Raw genomic sequence first — 14763 nt, 5'->3', positions numbered from 1 at the left:
CTGAGAGAATAGCATTGAAACATCTATATTATCATATGTGAAATAGTTCGCCAGTCCAGGTTCAATGCATGAGACGGGGTGCTCACAGCTAGTGCACTGGGATGATGCAGAAGTATGGGATGGGAAGGGAGGTGGGAGAGGGTTCAGGATGGGGAACACATGTACACCCATGGCTGATTCATATCAATGTATGGCAAAAACCAAAACAATATTGTAAAGTAATTAGCCTCCAATTAAAATAAATTAATTTTAAAAAAGAAAAAAGTAATCTTGAATAGATAATGATGATATTTGATATTTTTATCCTTATCTTGTTATATTTCAGTTTTTAAATGCTGGTAATAAGCCACTAAATTGTTTTTGTGATATACCAATTCCATATGACTCTCAGTTTGGCGAGAGGATACTTTACTGAGAATATTTGTAAATTTTTAATGTTCTGTATATTCATTTGTATAAGGAAATCTTAATTACTGATTTATAATAACATATATCAGAATTTCATTTATTTTTTCTCATTTTGTAAGTTAGATGTCTAGGAAAATAGCCTATCATATGTACTTGCCAAATGGTTATTGTCAACTGATGCTAGCTTCTAGAATTACTAGAGAAGTTCCTGGGAGGAAATAGCCAGGTAGTGTTTCCAATTTTATCCCGCTTAAAGATAATCTGAAAGAGGTCACTAAAATTTTAGATTCCAAGATCCACAACCAAAGAGATTCTAATTCATTGATGGAGAACATAAACTCAAATTCTTAAAAAGACAAGTAGATTTTTAACATAGATGAAATAAACGTTTCAGTTTAAGCCCATTTCCTTAAGTATTAAGCATTACAATGTAAACATAATTAAGCTCTTATAAACACCACATAAATTAGCAATCACATTCCTTGTATCCCACCAACTGTAGTATATAGTGCATCTGATTTGTGATTTCCAAATTGAATGTTATATAAATATTAGTTCATAGTTGTCTTATATTTCTATAACACACCTAGTCTGCATTGCCATTTTATTTATGCATATGTTATTCTTGATATTAGTTCAGTAGAAACCACCCAATAGAAAAATATTGAAATATTTATCTCTTTTTATGAAGTTTGATTATAGTTCAAATTCTCTTGCATTGCAGGCAGATTCTTTACCAGCTGAGTAACAAAGGAAGCCAAATACTGGAGTGGGTAGCCTATCCGTTCTCCAGCAGATCTTCCTGACTCAGTCATTGAACTGGGGTCTCCTGAATTGTAGGGTTATTCTTTACCAACTGAGTTACCAGGGAAGCCCCAAGTTTAGACAGAATGTTCTTATTATTGAAATCAGTAGAAACACAATGAGTCAAATCCTTTTTTTGCAGCAACTAAATGTGCAAAATGGCACTCCAGTATTAATCAGTTTTCAAATGTCCCAGCATTTTTCTAAGGAGTAATTTATGCATAGAGAGATTCTGCTATAAGATCTGTTAATTTAAAATCATTTACCTCTTAAATGATGAAATAAAAAATGAATTCAGGCCAAGAACTCTCATTCTATGTGTGTTCTTCATATGGAGACAAATAGTAAGCAACTAGACTACTACATTATTATTATTAATGTCTAATATAATTGCTAACATCTATTCTGCCCCAAAGACTCAATTAAAGGATGAAGACACAATTGTGAGCATGGTAATTAAATTAACATCTTTTCAGATTCCTGATTTAAAGAGGTACTCTGGGAAAATATAATCAATTTTTTTGGGAATTCATTTCTTGAATCACCTTCATCAAATATCATATTTCTTACTCTGTGTAAATGAAGACTTTTTAAAATACAATATTTTGTAAATACAAGTTACAAGGCACCTTTTTTAATCATGACAACTAAATTTCTAAATTACAACCTTATAGAATTCAGAATAATCAGTTAAATGAAAAAGCAGAAAATGAATGGTAATATATACATCAGCAATCTAATTTCTAATGCCTTGTTATTTTCAAATATATGTGCTGCTCATACAACTGTAGAGAAGGAAATGGCAACCCACTCCAGTATTCTTGCCTGGAGAATCCTGTGGACAGAGGAGCCTGGTTGGCTGCTCTGCATAGGGTTGCATAGAGTCAGACATGATTGAAGCGACTTAGCATGCATGCATGCACTGGAAAAGGAAATGGCAACCCCTCCAGTATTCTTGCCTGGAGAATCCCAGGGACAGAGGAGCCTGCTGGGCTGCCACCTATGGGGTTGCACACAGTCGGACATGAGTGAAGCGACTTAGCAGCAGCAGCACCAGCATACATACTGATATATATTGCTCAGCATTGCTTATTTATAAGAGAAGACTCTATACATGGACATCACCAGATGGTCAACACCGAAATCAGATTGATTATATTCTTTGCAGCCAAAGATGGAGAAGCTCTATACAGTCAGCAAAAACAAGACCAGGAGCTGACTGTGGCTCAGACCATGAACACCTTATGCCAAATTCAGACTTAAATTGAAGAAAGTAGGGAAAACCACTAGACCATTCAGGTATGACCTAAATCAAATCCCTTATGATTATACAGTGGAAGTGAGAAATAGATTTAAGGGCCTAGATCTGATAGATAGAGTGCCTGATGAACTATGGAATGAGGTTCATGACATTGCACAGGAGACAGGGATCAAGACCATCCCCATGGAAAAGAAATGCAAAAGCAAAATGGCTGTCTGGGGAGGCCTTACAAATAGCTGTGAAAAGAAGAGAAGCAAAAAGCAAAGGAGAAAAGGAAAGATATAAACATCTGAATGCCGAGTTCCAGAGAATAGCAAGAAGAGATAAGAAAGCCTTCTTCAGCAATCAGTGCAAAGAAATAGAGGAAAACAACAGAATGGGAAAGACTAGGGATCTCTTCAAGAAAATCAGAGATACTAAAGGAACATTTCATGCAAAGATGAGCTCGATAAAGGACAGAAATGGTATGGATCTAACAGAAGCAGAAGATATTAAGAAGAGATGGCAAGAATACACAGACGAACTATACAAAAAAGATCTTCACGACCCAGATAATCACGATGGTGTGATCACTCACCTAGAGCCAGACATCCTGGAATGTGAAGTCAAGTGGGCCTTAGAAAGCATCACTACAAATAAAGCTAGTGGAGGTGATGGAATTCCAGCTGAGCTGTTCCAAATCCTGAAAGATGATGCTGTGAAAGTGCTGCACTCAATATGCCAGCAAATTTGGAAAACTCAGCAGTGGCCACAGGACTGGAAAAGGTCAGTTTTCATTCCAATCCCTAAGAAAGGCAATGCCAAAGAATGCTCAAACTACTGCACAATTGCACTCATCTCACAGGCTAGTAAAGTAATGCTCAAAATTCTCCAAGCCAGGCTTCAGCAATATGTGAACCATGAACTTCCAGATGTTCAAGCTGGTTTTAGAAAAGGCAGAGGAACCAGAGATCAAATTGCCAACATCCACTGGATCATGGAAAAAGCAAGAGAGTTCCAGGAAAACATCTATTTCTGCTTTAATGACATGCCAAAGCCTTTGACTGTGTGGATCACAACAAACTGTGGAAAATTCTGAAAGAGATGGGAATACCAGACCACCTGATCTGCCTCTTGAGAAATTGGTATGCAGTTCAGGAAGCAACAGTTAGAACTAGACATGGAACAACAGACTGGTTCCAAATAGGAAAAGGAGTACGTCAAGGCTGTATATTGTCACCCTATTTATTTAATTTATATGCAGAGTATATCATGAGAAATGCTGGACTGGAAGAAACACAGGCTGGAATCAGGATTGCCGGGAGAAGTATCAATAACCTCAGATAAGCAGATGACACCACCTTTATGGCAGAAAGTGAAGAGGAACTAAAAAGCCTCTTAATGAAAGTGGAGAGTGAAAAAGTTGGCTTAAAGCTCAACATTCAGAAAACGAAGATCATGGCATTCGGTCCCACCACTTCATGGGAAATAGATGGGGAAACAGTGGAAACAGTGTCAGACTTTATTTTTCTGGGCTCCAAAATCACTGCAGATGGTGACTGCAGTCATGAAATTAGAAGACGCTTACTCCTTGGAAGCAAAGTTATGACCAACCTAGATAGCATATTCAAAAGCAGAGACATTACTTTGCCAACAAAGGTTCGTCTAGTCAAGGCTATGGTTTTTCCTGTGGTCATGTATGGATGTGAGAGTTGGACTGTGAAGAAGGCTGAGCGCCGAAGAATTGATGCTTTTGAACTGTGGTGTTGGAGAAGACTCTTGAGAGTCCTTTGGACTGCAAGGAGATCCAACCAGTCCATTCTGAAGGAGATCAGCCCTGGGATTTCTTTGGAAGGAATGATGCTAAAGCTGAAACTCCAGTACTTTGGCCACCTTATGCGAAGAGTTGACTCATTGGAAAAGACTCTGATGCTGGGAGGGATTGGGGGCAGGAGGAGAAGGGGATGACAGAGGATGAGATGGCTGGATGGCATCACTGATTCGATGGATGTGAGTCTGAGTGAACTCCGGGAGTTGGTGATGGACAGGGAGGCCTGGTGTGCTGCTATTCATGGGGTGGCAAAGAGTGGGACACGACTGAGTGACTGATCTGATCTGATCTGAATAAGTATAAATGGAGCTTTCCTGCTTTCTCAGAGGTATAGAATCTGCCTGCCAATGCAGGAGACCCAAGTTCAATCCCTGGGTTGGGAAGATCTCTGGAGAAGGAAATGACAACCCTCTCCAGTATTCTTGCCCGTGAAATCCCATGGACAGAGGAACATGGTGGCCTCAGTCTATGTGATCGCAAAGAGCTGGATACAAATTAGCAACTAAATGACAGCAATAAGAATAAAAGGGTTAAATGAAAATATGATATGACGCTTTTATACTACCCAAGTTGAAAAGAAACTATTTTAGCAATAAGAAATGTAGAAAATTATATTATGTTCATTGGTAGACATCCATTGAGGGCTATAACAATAGTTGTTATATTTATAATGTAACGTATAATTATATACTAATAAGGTACTTAACTGGTTCCAAATACGAAAAGGAGTTCGTCAAGGCTGTATGTTGTTACCCTGTTTATTTAACTTATATGCAGAGTACATCATGAGAAACGCTGGGCTGTAAGAAGCACAAGCTGGAATCAAGATTGCTGGGAGAAATATCAATAACCTCACATATGCAGATGACACCACCCTTATGGCAGAAAGTGAAGAGGAACTCAAAAGCCTCTTGATGAAAGTGAAAGAGGAGAGTGAAAAAGTTGGCTTAAAGCTCAACATTCAGAAAACGAAGATCATGGCATCTGGTCCCATCACTTCATGGGAAATAGATGGCGGAACAGTGGAAACAGTGTCAGACTTTATTTTTTGGGGTTCCAAAATCACTGCAGATGGTGATTGCAGCCATGAAATTAAAAGACGCTTACTCCTTGGAAGGAAAGTTATGACCAACCTAGATAGCATATTCAAAAGCAGAGACATTACTTTGCCTACAAAGATCCGTATAGTCAAGGATGTGGTTTTTCCAGTGGTCATGAATGGATGTGATAGTTGGACTATGAAGAAAGCTGAACGCCGAAGAATTGATGCTTTTGAACTGTGGTGTTGGAGAAGACTCTTGAGAGTCCCTTGGACTGCAAGGAGATCCAGCAGTCCATTCTGAAGATCAGCCCTGGGATTTCTTTGGAAGGAATGATGCTAAAGCTGAAACTCCAGTACTTTGGCCAGCTGATGCAAAGAACTGACTCATTGGAAAAGACTCTGTTGCTGGGAGGGATTGGGGGCAGGAGGAGAAGGGGATGACAGAGGATGAGATGGCTGGATGGTGTCACCGAAACGATGGACATGAGTCTGAGTGAACTCCCGGAGATGGTGATGGACAGGGAGGCCTGGCGTGCTGTGATTCATGGGGTCGCAAAGAGTCAGACATGACTGAGTGACTGAACTGAACTGAAGGTACTTAATATTAAAAATTATTATGAACTAGATGATTTAATCATTTATAAAATTGCTAATGTGGCATAACTAATATCCATATGTACCCAAATATCATTTAAAACAAAATTTTATGATCTTTTAGAGAATCACTAGGTAAGTATCGAATAAACAAGTGGCAGAAGAAAGCCAGATGTTTCCAGGTTGTAGGAAGCGGTTAACATCATATCAAAGAAAGGCAACTCAGACAGATATCTACTATGCAATGTTTTGCCTAACAACCCAGTTATAAGCTATATTTAAAGACAATTTCTTAGCCTACAATGTTTTACAACGTAGTACTTCTTAATGGGTTTCAGATCAGATCAGATCAGATTTTGAGTTCCTCTTCACTTTCTGCCATAAGGGTGGTATCATCTGCATATCTGAGGTTATTGATATTTCTCCCAGCAATCTTGATTCCAGCTTGTGTTTCTTCCAGTCCAGTGTTTCTCATGATGTATTCTGCATATAAGTTAAATAAACAGGATGACAATATACAGGCTTGACAAACTCCTTTTCCTATCTGGAACCAGTCTGTTGTTCCATGTCCAGTTCTAACTGTTGCTTCCTGAACTGCATACAGATTTCTCAAGAGGCAGGTTAGGTGGTCTGGTATTCACATCTCTTTCAGAATTTTCCACAGTTTATTGTGATCCACACAAAGACTTTGGCATAGTCAATAAAGCAGAAATAGATGTTTTTCTGGAACTCTCTTGCTTTTTCCATGATCCAGCGGATGTTGGCAATTTGATCTCTGGTTCCTCTGCCTTTTCTAAAACCAGCTTGAACATCAGGAAGTTCATGGTTCACATATTGCTGAAGCCTAGCTTGGAGAATTTTAAGCATTACTTTACTAGCGTGTGAGACGGGTGCAATTGTGCGGTAGTTTGAGCATTCTTTGGCATTGCCTTTCTTTGGGATTGGAATGAAAACTGACCTTTCCCAGTCCTGTGGCCACTGCTGAGTTTTCCAAATTTGCTGGCATATTGAGTGCAGCACTTTCACAGCATCATCTTTCAGGATTTGGAACAGCTCAACTGGAATTCCATCACTTCCACTAGCTTTGTTCATAGTGATGCTTTCTAAGGCCCACTTGACTTCACATTCCAGGATGTCTGGCTCTAGGTCAGTGATCACACCATTGTGATTATCTGGGTCCTGAAGATCTTTTTTGTATAGTTCTTCTGTGTATTCTTGCCATCTCTTCTTAATATCTTCTGCTTCTGTTAGGTCCATACTATTTCTGTCCTTTATCGAGCTCATCTTTGCATGAAATGTTCCTTTAGTATCTCTGATTTTCTTGAAGAGATCCCTAGTCTTTCCCATTCTGTTGTTTTCCTCTATTTCTTTGCATTGGTCACTGAAGAAGGCTTTCTTATCTCTTCTTGCTATTCTTTGAACTCTGCAATTCAGATGTTTATATCTTTCCTTTTCTCCTTTGCTTTTTGCTTCTCTTCTTTTCACAGCTGTTTGTAAGGCCTCCCCAGACAGCCATTTTGCTTTTGCATTTCTTTTCTATGGTCTCGATCTATGTCTTCAAGATCTATGGTCTTGATCCCTGTCTCCTGTACGATGTCACGAACCTCATTCCATAGCTCATCAGGCACTCTATCTATCAGATCTAGGCCCTTAAATCTATTTCTCACTTTCACTGTATAATCATAAGGGATTTGATTTAGGTCATACCTGAATGGTCTAGTGGTTTTCCCTACTTTCTTCAATTTAAGTCTGAATTTGGCAATAAGGAGTTCATGGTCTGAGCCACAGTCCTAATGGGTTTACTAAAATACAAATTATAATTCTAAATATAAGAAGTTATTTTAAAGATTATTTTAATCATTTAAGTTATTTAAATGATTGGAGCTGAAGCTCCAATACTTTGGCCACCTCATGCGAAGAACTGACTCATTGGAAAAGCCCCTGATGCTGGGAAAGATTGAAGGCAGGAGGAGAAGGGGACGACAGTGAATGAGATCGTTGGATGGCATCACTGACTGCATGGACATGAGTTTGAGCAAGCTCTAGGAATTGGCTATGGACAGGGAAACCTGGAGTGTTGCAGTCAATGGGATTGCAGAATTGGACATGACTGAGTGGCTAACTGAACTGAATGTTAATTTGTTTATTTTACCTATTGTGAAAGTGCTAGTCGCTGAGGTCCTGCCTGACTCTTTGTGACCCCGTGGACTGTAGTGTGGCAGCATCCTCTGTTTATAGAATTCTCCAGGCAAAAATACTGTAGTGGGTAGACATTCGCTTCTCCAGGGGAATCTTCCTGACCCAGGGATAGAACCCAATCTCCTACATGATAGGTAGATTCTTTATGATCTGAGCCACCAGGGAAGGGAAGCCTATTTTACCTCTTATTGCTTAACATTTGCTGTTGGCAATTTCTGTTAATAGCTACAGTCTTGTGTATGTGTGTTTATGTGTGCAGTCAGTCACTTCGTCGTGTCTGACTCTGCCACCTCATGGACTGTAGCCCACCGGCTCCTCTGTCCCTGGAATTGTCCAGGCAAGAATACTGGAGTGAGTTACCATTTCACACTCCAGGGGATCTTCTCCACCCAGAGATGGAACCAGTCTCTTGTGTCTACTTCACTGGCAGGAAGATCCTTTACCACTAGCACCACCTGAGAAGCCACAGTTGTGATTGACAGTTTGCTATTTCTCAAAAGGCTCTTTGTTTCTGCTAGCCATCTCGAGTACTAATTTTCCTGCCATGAGATATGTGAAAGAACTTTTCTATCATCGTGCTTTTCGATATACACTTAAAGAAGCTTGTCATTCATTTTCCATATACAATGAGAATGAAGAAAAGCAGTATTAAACCTAAGGTGGGGCTAAATAATCTCCAGAAACAGAAGCCAAGGCTGATGAAGTTTCAGAAAAATTAATAGTAATTGGTAAAAAGCAGTTAAAGTTCAGATATATGTTTAAGTAAAATGGTTATTATACTTAAAACCCGAATTTCTAGATAGAAAAAAGGACCTCTGCTTTGTTTTACATCCACCAGAAAACCTGTTGTGAGGAGTAAGTGGGAATGACTGGATGTGCAATGCAGAAAACATCTTACCTGAAGACCTATGGGACCAGGAGGTCCTGGGAAACCTCTGGCACCCTCATCACCTTTTTGTCCAAACATCCCCTGCTGACCTCTGGGACCTGGTTCACCATCACCTCCCTAGAGAAGACCAATACAAATGATCACAAACTGGAAAAAATCATGATTCTGCCATAAGACATCATAAAAATATAATCATTCCTCATTTAATCAAAGTTGGTCTATTATTAGCAACCAAGTGATAAGTAGGTAAAATTTGTATGATCTGCTGCAAATATACCATTGTTTGTTTTGCTTACATTATTTGATTATGGAATATGACTTATTCTGATTTTTCTCATGTTTACCAAGTGAAATAAGAGCTACATAACAAGGGAAAATAATGTTCAGAATTTCCTACAAATTAAGTACTTCCCAACTGGTTATTAGCTATCTTCCAATGATGTCATAGTGTTTTTTGTTTATAAAGATCAACTTGGCTACCTATATTAGATAATTTAAACTTGATTCAATGTTAAGCATACAAACAAACCTATTACCACATGAAATCGACTGGTTATGTGACAGTTCATGGATCTATCTAATCAGAGAACAGAAAGGACTTAAGATTTGCTGAACAAAGAGGAACACTTACAGCAATTCCAGGGGCACCAACTGGACCTTGAAGACCTGGGGGACCAGGAGGACCCTGAAATGAGATAAAAATCTGTAAATCTGAAACTGAAGCCAGAAGAGCCTGTTATATAGTACAGAACATTTGATTGATCAAAATCTATTAAGCATCTATACACTTCTTGGAGAAAAAGGTTTTTGCATTTAGTGCAGTCAACCATTATTTATTTTACTTCTTGAGCCTCAGACTTGCTTACTTGCAATCACTTTTAAATTGGCAGTTATTGAAAACATTCTCATCTGTAATACTGTTGATATTTAAAAAAGGATTTCTATGCGAATATTTATAAATCATGTCAAAGTTTCACACTTGAAAATTTTCAAAATACCAGATTTCTTTAGTGAGATATCTATATGTCAAAAAGAGATATGAAAAAGTTCATATATATGATATTTTCCAAAAGAAAAATAGGTTGTGGGGAATTCTATATAGACAGAAAGTAAGGATATATGAAAACCTAGAATTTTTCTCATATGTAAACACATGCAAATTCAGTGTTATGTTTTCAGTAAACCAGAACTCCTTATTTTAAGCAATAGATTTCAGTAGCTTTATGAGTCTTCCATGCATAAACATATTTTCTTAACTGTTTTCTTTTCTTTTTTTTTTTTATACAATCAGGCACTATAAAAGATCCAGACACGAGAGTCATGGAATTGTACTGCTTTTTTCCTTAAAACTGCCACACATTGGGTACAATGTTTGAAGCATCGGCTCTGGAGATGTGGTTGAGGGACTACCAGGGTACCTTTCAGGTTTCCACTAGGTCAGTGTCTTTTTCATAGCAACACAAAGATGTTATCTGTGTTTAAACCATATGGTATTTGAACTAACAGTGTAAAAGCAATGGAGGGGAAAACTGCAGATAGTTTAGTCTCATTCTGAGGTTTTAAGGTTTGAATTATTTCATTTCTTAACACAAAGTTTTGAAAAGAGGTTTTATTAGAATTGACCAAATCTCAAACTGAATAGTTACTGCAGAGGTAATATAGTAGTAATACTATAGGGAGACATAAGGAAATAGTAATATGAAGAAATATCCATAGTTAATAGCAAAAGAAATTAAATTAATAATCCCCCTCAATAAGAAGTAGGAAACTCACGTTTTCTCCTTTGTCACCCTTGCTGCCTTTTTGTCCTGGTTCACCAATTTCACCCTGAATTTGAAATATTTGAGTTAAAATTTATATCTAATATGCCATACCTGCCATTGCACTATGATCACTATCATCTTATGACTAAATTATGTGCTAGCATTTAATGTCACTATTTAAATTGGAAAAGCCTACTGATCACTCTGCTGTATTGACTAATATTGCTGTCTAGATCATTTTCTATATGATAAGCATATAGAAAAACAAAAGTCAACTGAACTCTGAGGAATATTGCAGCTGGGATTTTCAATTCACAAAATCAATTTCATCTGAAATAACACCAGTATAAACTGATAATGGAAATACACTGATTTATATAAAAATATAATTACACATTAATCAAAAATCAATCTATTTTTTCTCCTAGTTTTCCAACTGCTAAAGTATAATGCATTATCAGCACACTGGTTAACAAATTTTGTTATATAATTTCACAGTAATGCTAGAAAGTATATTCAATTCAAACACAACACAGCTATACATTTAAAATCAAGATCTTAGAATCTCCACTTACATATTAGTAAAAAATAGAGAAGTACAGGATTATCAAAGATGTATGCAGCTCATTCTTAAATTTTAACCCTACAATATCCAAGACACCATGGTTAAATGTATACAACTAATTACTCGAATTTCACATTTATCTGAGAAACATTAAAAACAGATAAGAGTTTTTGGCATCTGCTAATTTTTCTCACTACCATTGTTCATGTCTTGTTTAGATCCCACATACTATTTCACAGGAAAATTCTAATTCTAAGCCCCTAAATTAAAACTTCTGAGCACAAGAAAGCTATATTGAAACTTTGAAAAATATATCTTTAGATTTTATATCTAATCTTAAGAAAGATTATATCTAGGATTTTTGAGAAAAAATTTATTTTTCATGGTATGTACTAACATAAATAAAGAGTACTCACCTTGTCTCCATCTTCTCCAGGGGAGCCAGCAGGCCCCGCAGGCCCGGGGAGACCCACAGGGCCTTGTACTCCATCTCTCCCTGCAGGACCTTGGGGACCTTTTTCTCCCTGCATTGAAAATCCACCAAGTCATTACTTGGCTGTAAGAAACCTATGAATTTGCCACTCATAATTTATAAGTGAAGCTACAAGAGTCATACCCTGGCTTCCATATTTAACAAGGAAATTGTTTTGATTTTCACCCAAAATGCATTTTCTCAGTAGCAAATAATAACATGAAATATCCCACATTATTTCGTGACTAAGAACACTACCATTGCTAACCATTTATGAATCTCATAAAAAATAATCAACAATCAACAAAAATAATCAATAGAATTTTCCTTTGAACCACACATTTTCAAATCAAGCATTATATATTAAAAATCAGATGCTTAATGTTTTTGAAAACTGACCCTTTATGTTACTGACCCTTTATGTTGTTCTGTATTGCTATTGAAATAGCTGGGCAGTGGCTGGTAGGCCTCAAAAACCATACAATGCATTTGCTCATATGCCCAACTTTATAATATGCTTTATATGTAGATGTTTTTCATTTTTAACAAATGTTTCATGAATTTTTCTAGATTTTGGTATTTCAATTTTCTTGCTTTTGATTCAGAATGAAAAGGTTGTTAGCTTCTTAAAATTTTTTCTTTATCTTTTGACGGTGGCATTATTTTCCTCTTTTAAAATTTAAGTATATTGTATAATTGAAAAAGTAGAGCCTTGGTAATGAAGATGGCAAAAATTCCTTTCCTAAAAGTGAAGACCTCATCAGTTCTGCACAGAGTTATTTTTTGATTGTATTTGGTAGTTCTATCTTTCCTCCTGTTATACAATCTGGGAATCCATGTCGTTAGTTCCTGCCTTTACATTATCCTGACCCCACTATCTACCCGCTTCCCTATCCCTTACCACCTCCTTTCCAAGTTTTATCTCTTGAATATATTTACTTCACTTTATCTCCACCATTAATATCTTATCCCAAAATACTAGTAGCCTTCCTCTGAACTGTTGAAATACCTCCTTCCTATCTCACATCTATTCTTACTTCCAAACTATTTCCTATGTTGTAACTGGAGAGACAGATCATCTTAACAACATTCTTTAGTCAATTTACTTGTTTACCATTCCTAAGATAAAGAGCAAGCTGCTAGTGTAGTCTCCCTATTACCTGGTTTCTACTCCCTTTGCCATTGCTCTGTATTTCAACTCCTCTAGATCTTTTTTTAAACTTGATGACATTTCCTTCCTGTTACTTGGCCTGAGCATGTGTTGTTCATTTGCCTGGAATGCCCCTAGGAGGACCCTCTACTTAGTTAATTCCTCCTCATCTTTTTAATTCCATCATCAATGCCCTGTCCAAGGAAAGGCTCTGACTCCAGCTGAGGTCTTTCTGTCATAATCTGATATATATCAGTACATTTCTTTATGTCATTAACCAGAGTTTGTAATTATACATGTACTTTGTGATTCTTTGATTATTTTCCAATGCTCCATCAGACAATAAACTGTGAGAGAAGAAACTGTTTCTGTATTCCATTGTATCTTCCTGGCCTGTGGCCCACAGTAGCCATTTAAGGAGTATTGAATTAATCTATTGCTTAATGACAAAAATAAATATCTATAAAACAACTTTTACAAGTTTATTACTTTATTGGGTTCCATATGATCTCATTTTTCAAAACTATGTCATAATCATCATTTAATAATATCTCCATTGTCACACTGGAGACCTTTTATTTCATTCAAATTAAATATTACAATGTCACAAACCTATCTCCACTTATAAAGTGTGTTATGCTATTCACAGTGAATGTCACTACTTTGAAAACATCAACTGATTCAGATATTTCTCCCTAATTTGAATTTCCTTCAGAATCTGAACTCCAAAAATTGAATCTATGAGAGTATGTATAAATTAAACAGATTAATTCTTATCTGCCTTTATTATAGTACACATAATCACTTGCCAGGAATCACCTGCTGTTTATTTCTTTTGATCCTGGTATGAGTAGAATCAGGGATAACCTTTCAACAGATCTATAACAATCTAAATTTAGATTCTTCATTTTATAACCCTGCAAGATGGTAAATGCCTCCCCTATTATGGATATCTTGGCCCATAACCTACAGGACTACCAGAAACATCGCTGATCTCTCCTTAAGCAATGTTTATTTCATTACTTCTACTTCTTCATCAATATTAATAGCTGAATATTACATTAACACTGATAAAATTAGCTAATCATCCCCATGTCCTTTGTTTGACTCTGTGTGAACTTAGCCTTATCCACACCCTCAACTTTTATTCTAATTCACCAAATCCATTCCTTCTGATTCAAAAGCTAATTTATGCATTTATTTTCTAGTTATTAATTAATATTTTGATGAAAACTCTGGTTTACACCCTATGATGATGATCCTACAAAGTGAAAGAACTACAATTTCATCTACTCATCACAAAATATCAAGGTATTTTTTTTTCAGAGATAAGGAAACAAAGGTTTAGAGATGTTAACATCCCAAATAATGAACAAAATAAATAACAGAACTGAGCTCCCAGCTCAATTCTTATTGGCTCAAAGCCAGCAACGTTACTTTATTCTGACATCCTTAACTTCCTCACTTTTCATTGATTATTTCTTATTATTTGTTAAGTAGATAAATATAAACTGAAAGTGAAAGTTAAGTCATGTCCAACTTTTTGCGACCCCATGGACTATAGCCTACCGGGCTCCTCTGTCCATGGGATTTTCCAGGCAAGAATACTGGAATGGGTTGCCATTTCCTTCTCCAGGGAGATAAATATAACTGCATCACAGTAATAATAATAACCAGAGGCAATGCATTCAATTTTGCTAGTACTACCACCTTCTGCCTCCTTATTCTTCTAGGCTCAGGCTTAACTGAAGTGTTCTGTATGCACTTATTCCACTCCTTTATCATCCACCTTCTTTTTGAACCCCA

General features: G+C 36.9%; 1 protein-coding gene across 4 annotated transcripts in view; it reads right to left on the bottom strand.

The window, feature by feature from the left end:
* The window catches only part of COL11A1 (collagen type XI alpha 1 chain), a 226127-nt gene that overhangs the window by 46278 nt on the left and 165086 nt on the right, over positions 1 to 14763 (bottom strand). For all 4 annotated transcript variants that reach the window (XM_024985040.2, XM_059881885.1, XM_059881882.1 and 1 more), the window contains 4 exon segments: positions 11752 to 11859; positions 10781 to 10834; positions 9639 to 9692; positions 9017 to 9124 (listed from right to left, as the gene is read on the bottom strand). In XM_024985040.2, the coding sequence (XP_024840808.1) occupies positions 9017 to 9124; positions 9639 to 9692; positions 10781 to 10834; positions 11752 to 11859 (324 nt within the window).

Source organism: Bos taurus, chromosome 3, assembly GCF_002263795.3.
Source record: "Bos taurus isolate L1 Dominette 01449 registration number 42190680 breed Hereford chromosome 3, ARS-UCD2.0, whole genome shotgun sequence".
In the NCBI taxonomy this organism is placed as follows: Eukaryota; Metazoa; Chordata; class Mammalia; order Artiodactyla; family Bovidae; genus Bos; species Bos taurus.
The sequence above is the reverse complement of the archived record's forward strand: the minus strand, read 5'-3'. Positions and strand labels throughout refer to the sequence as shown.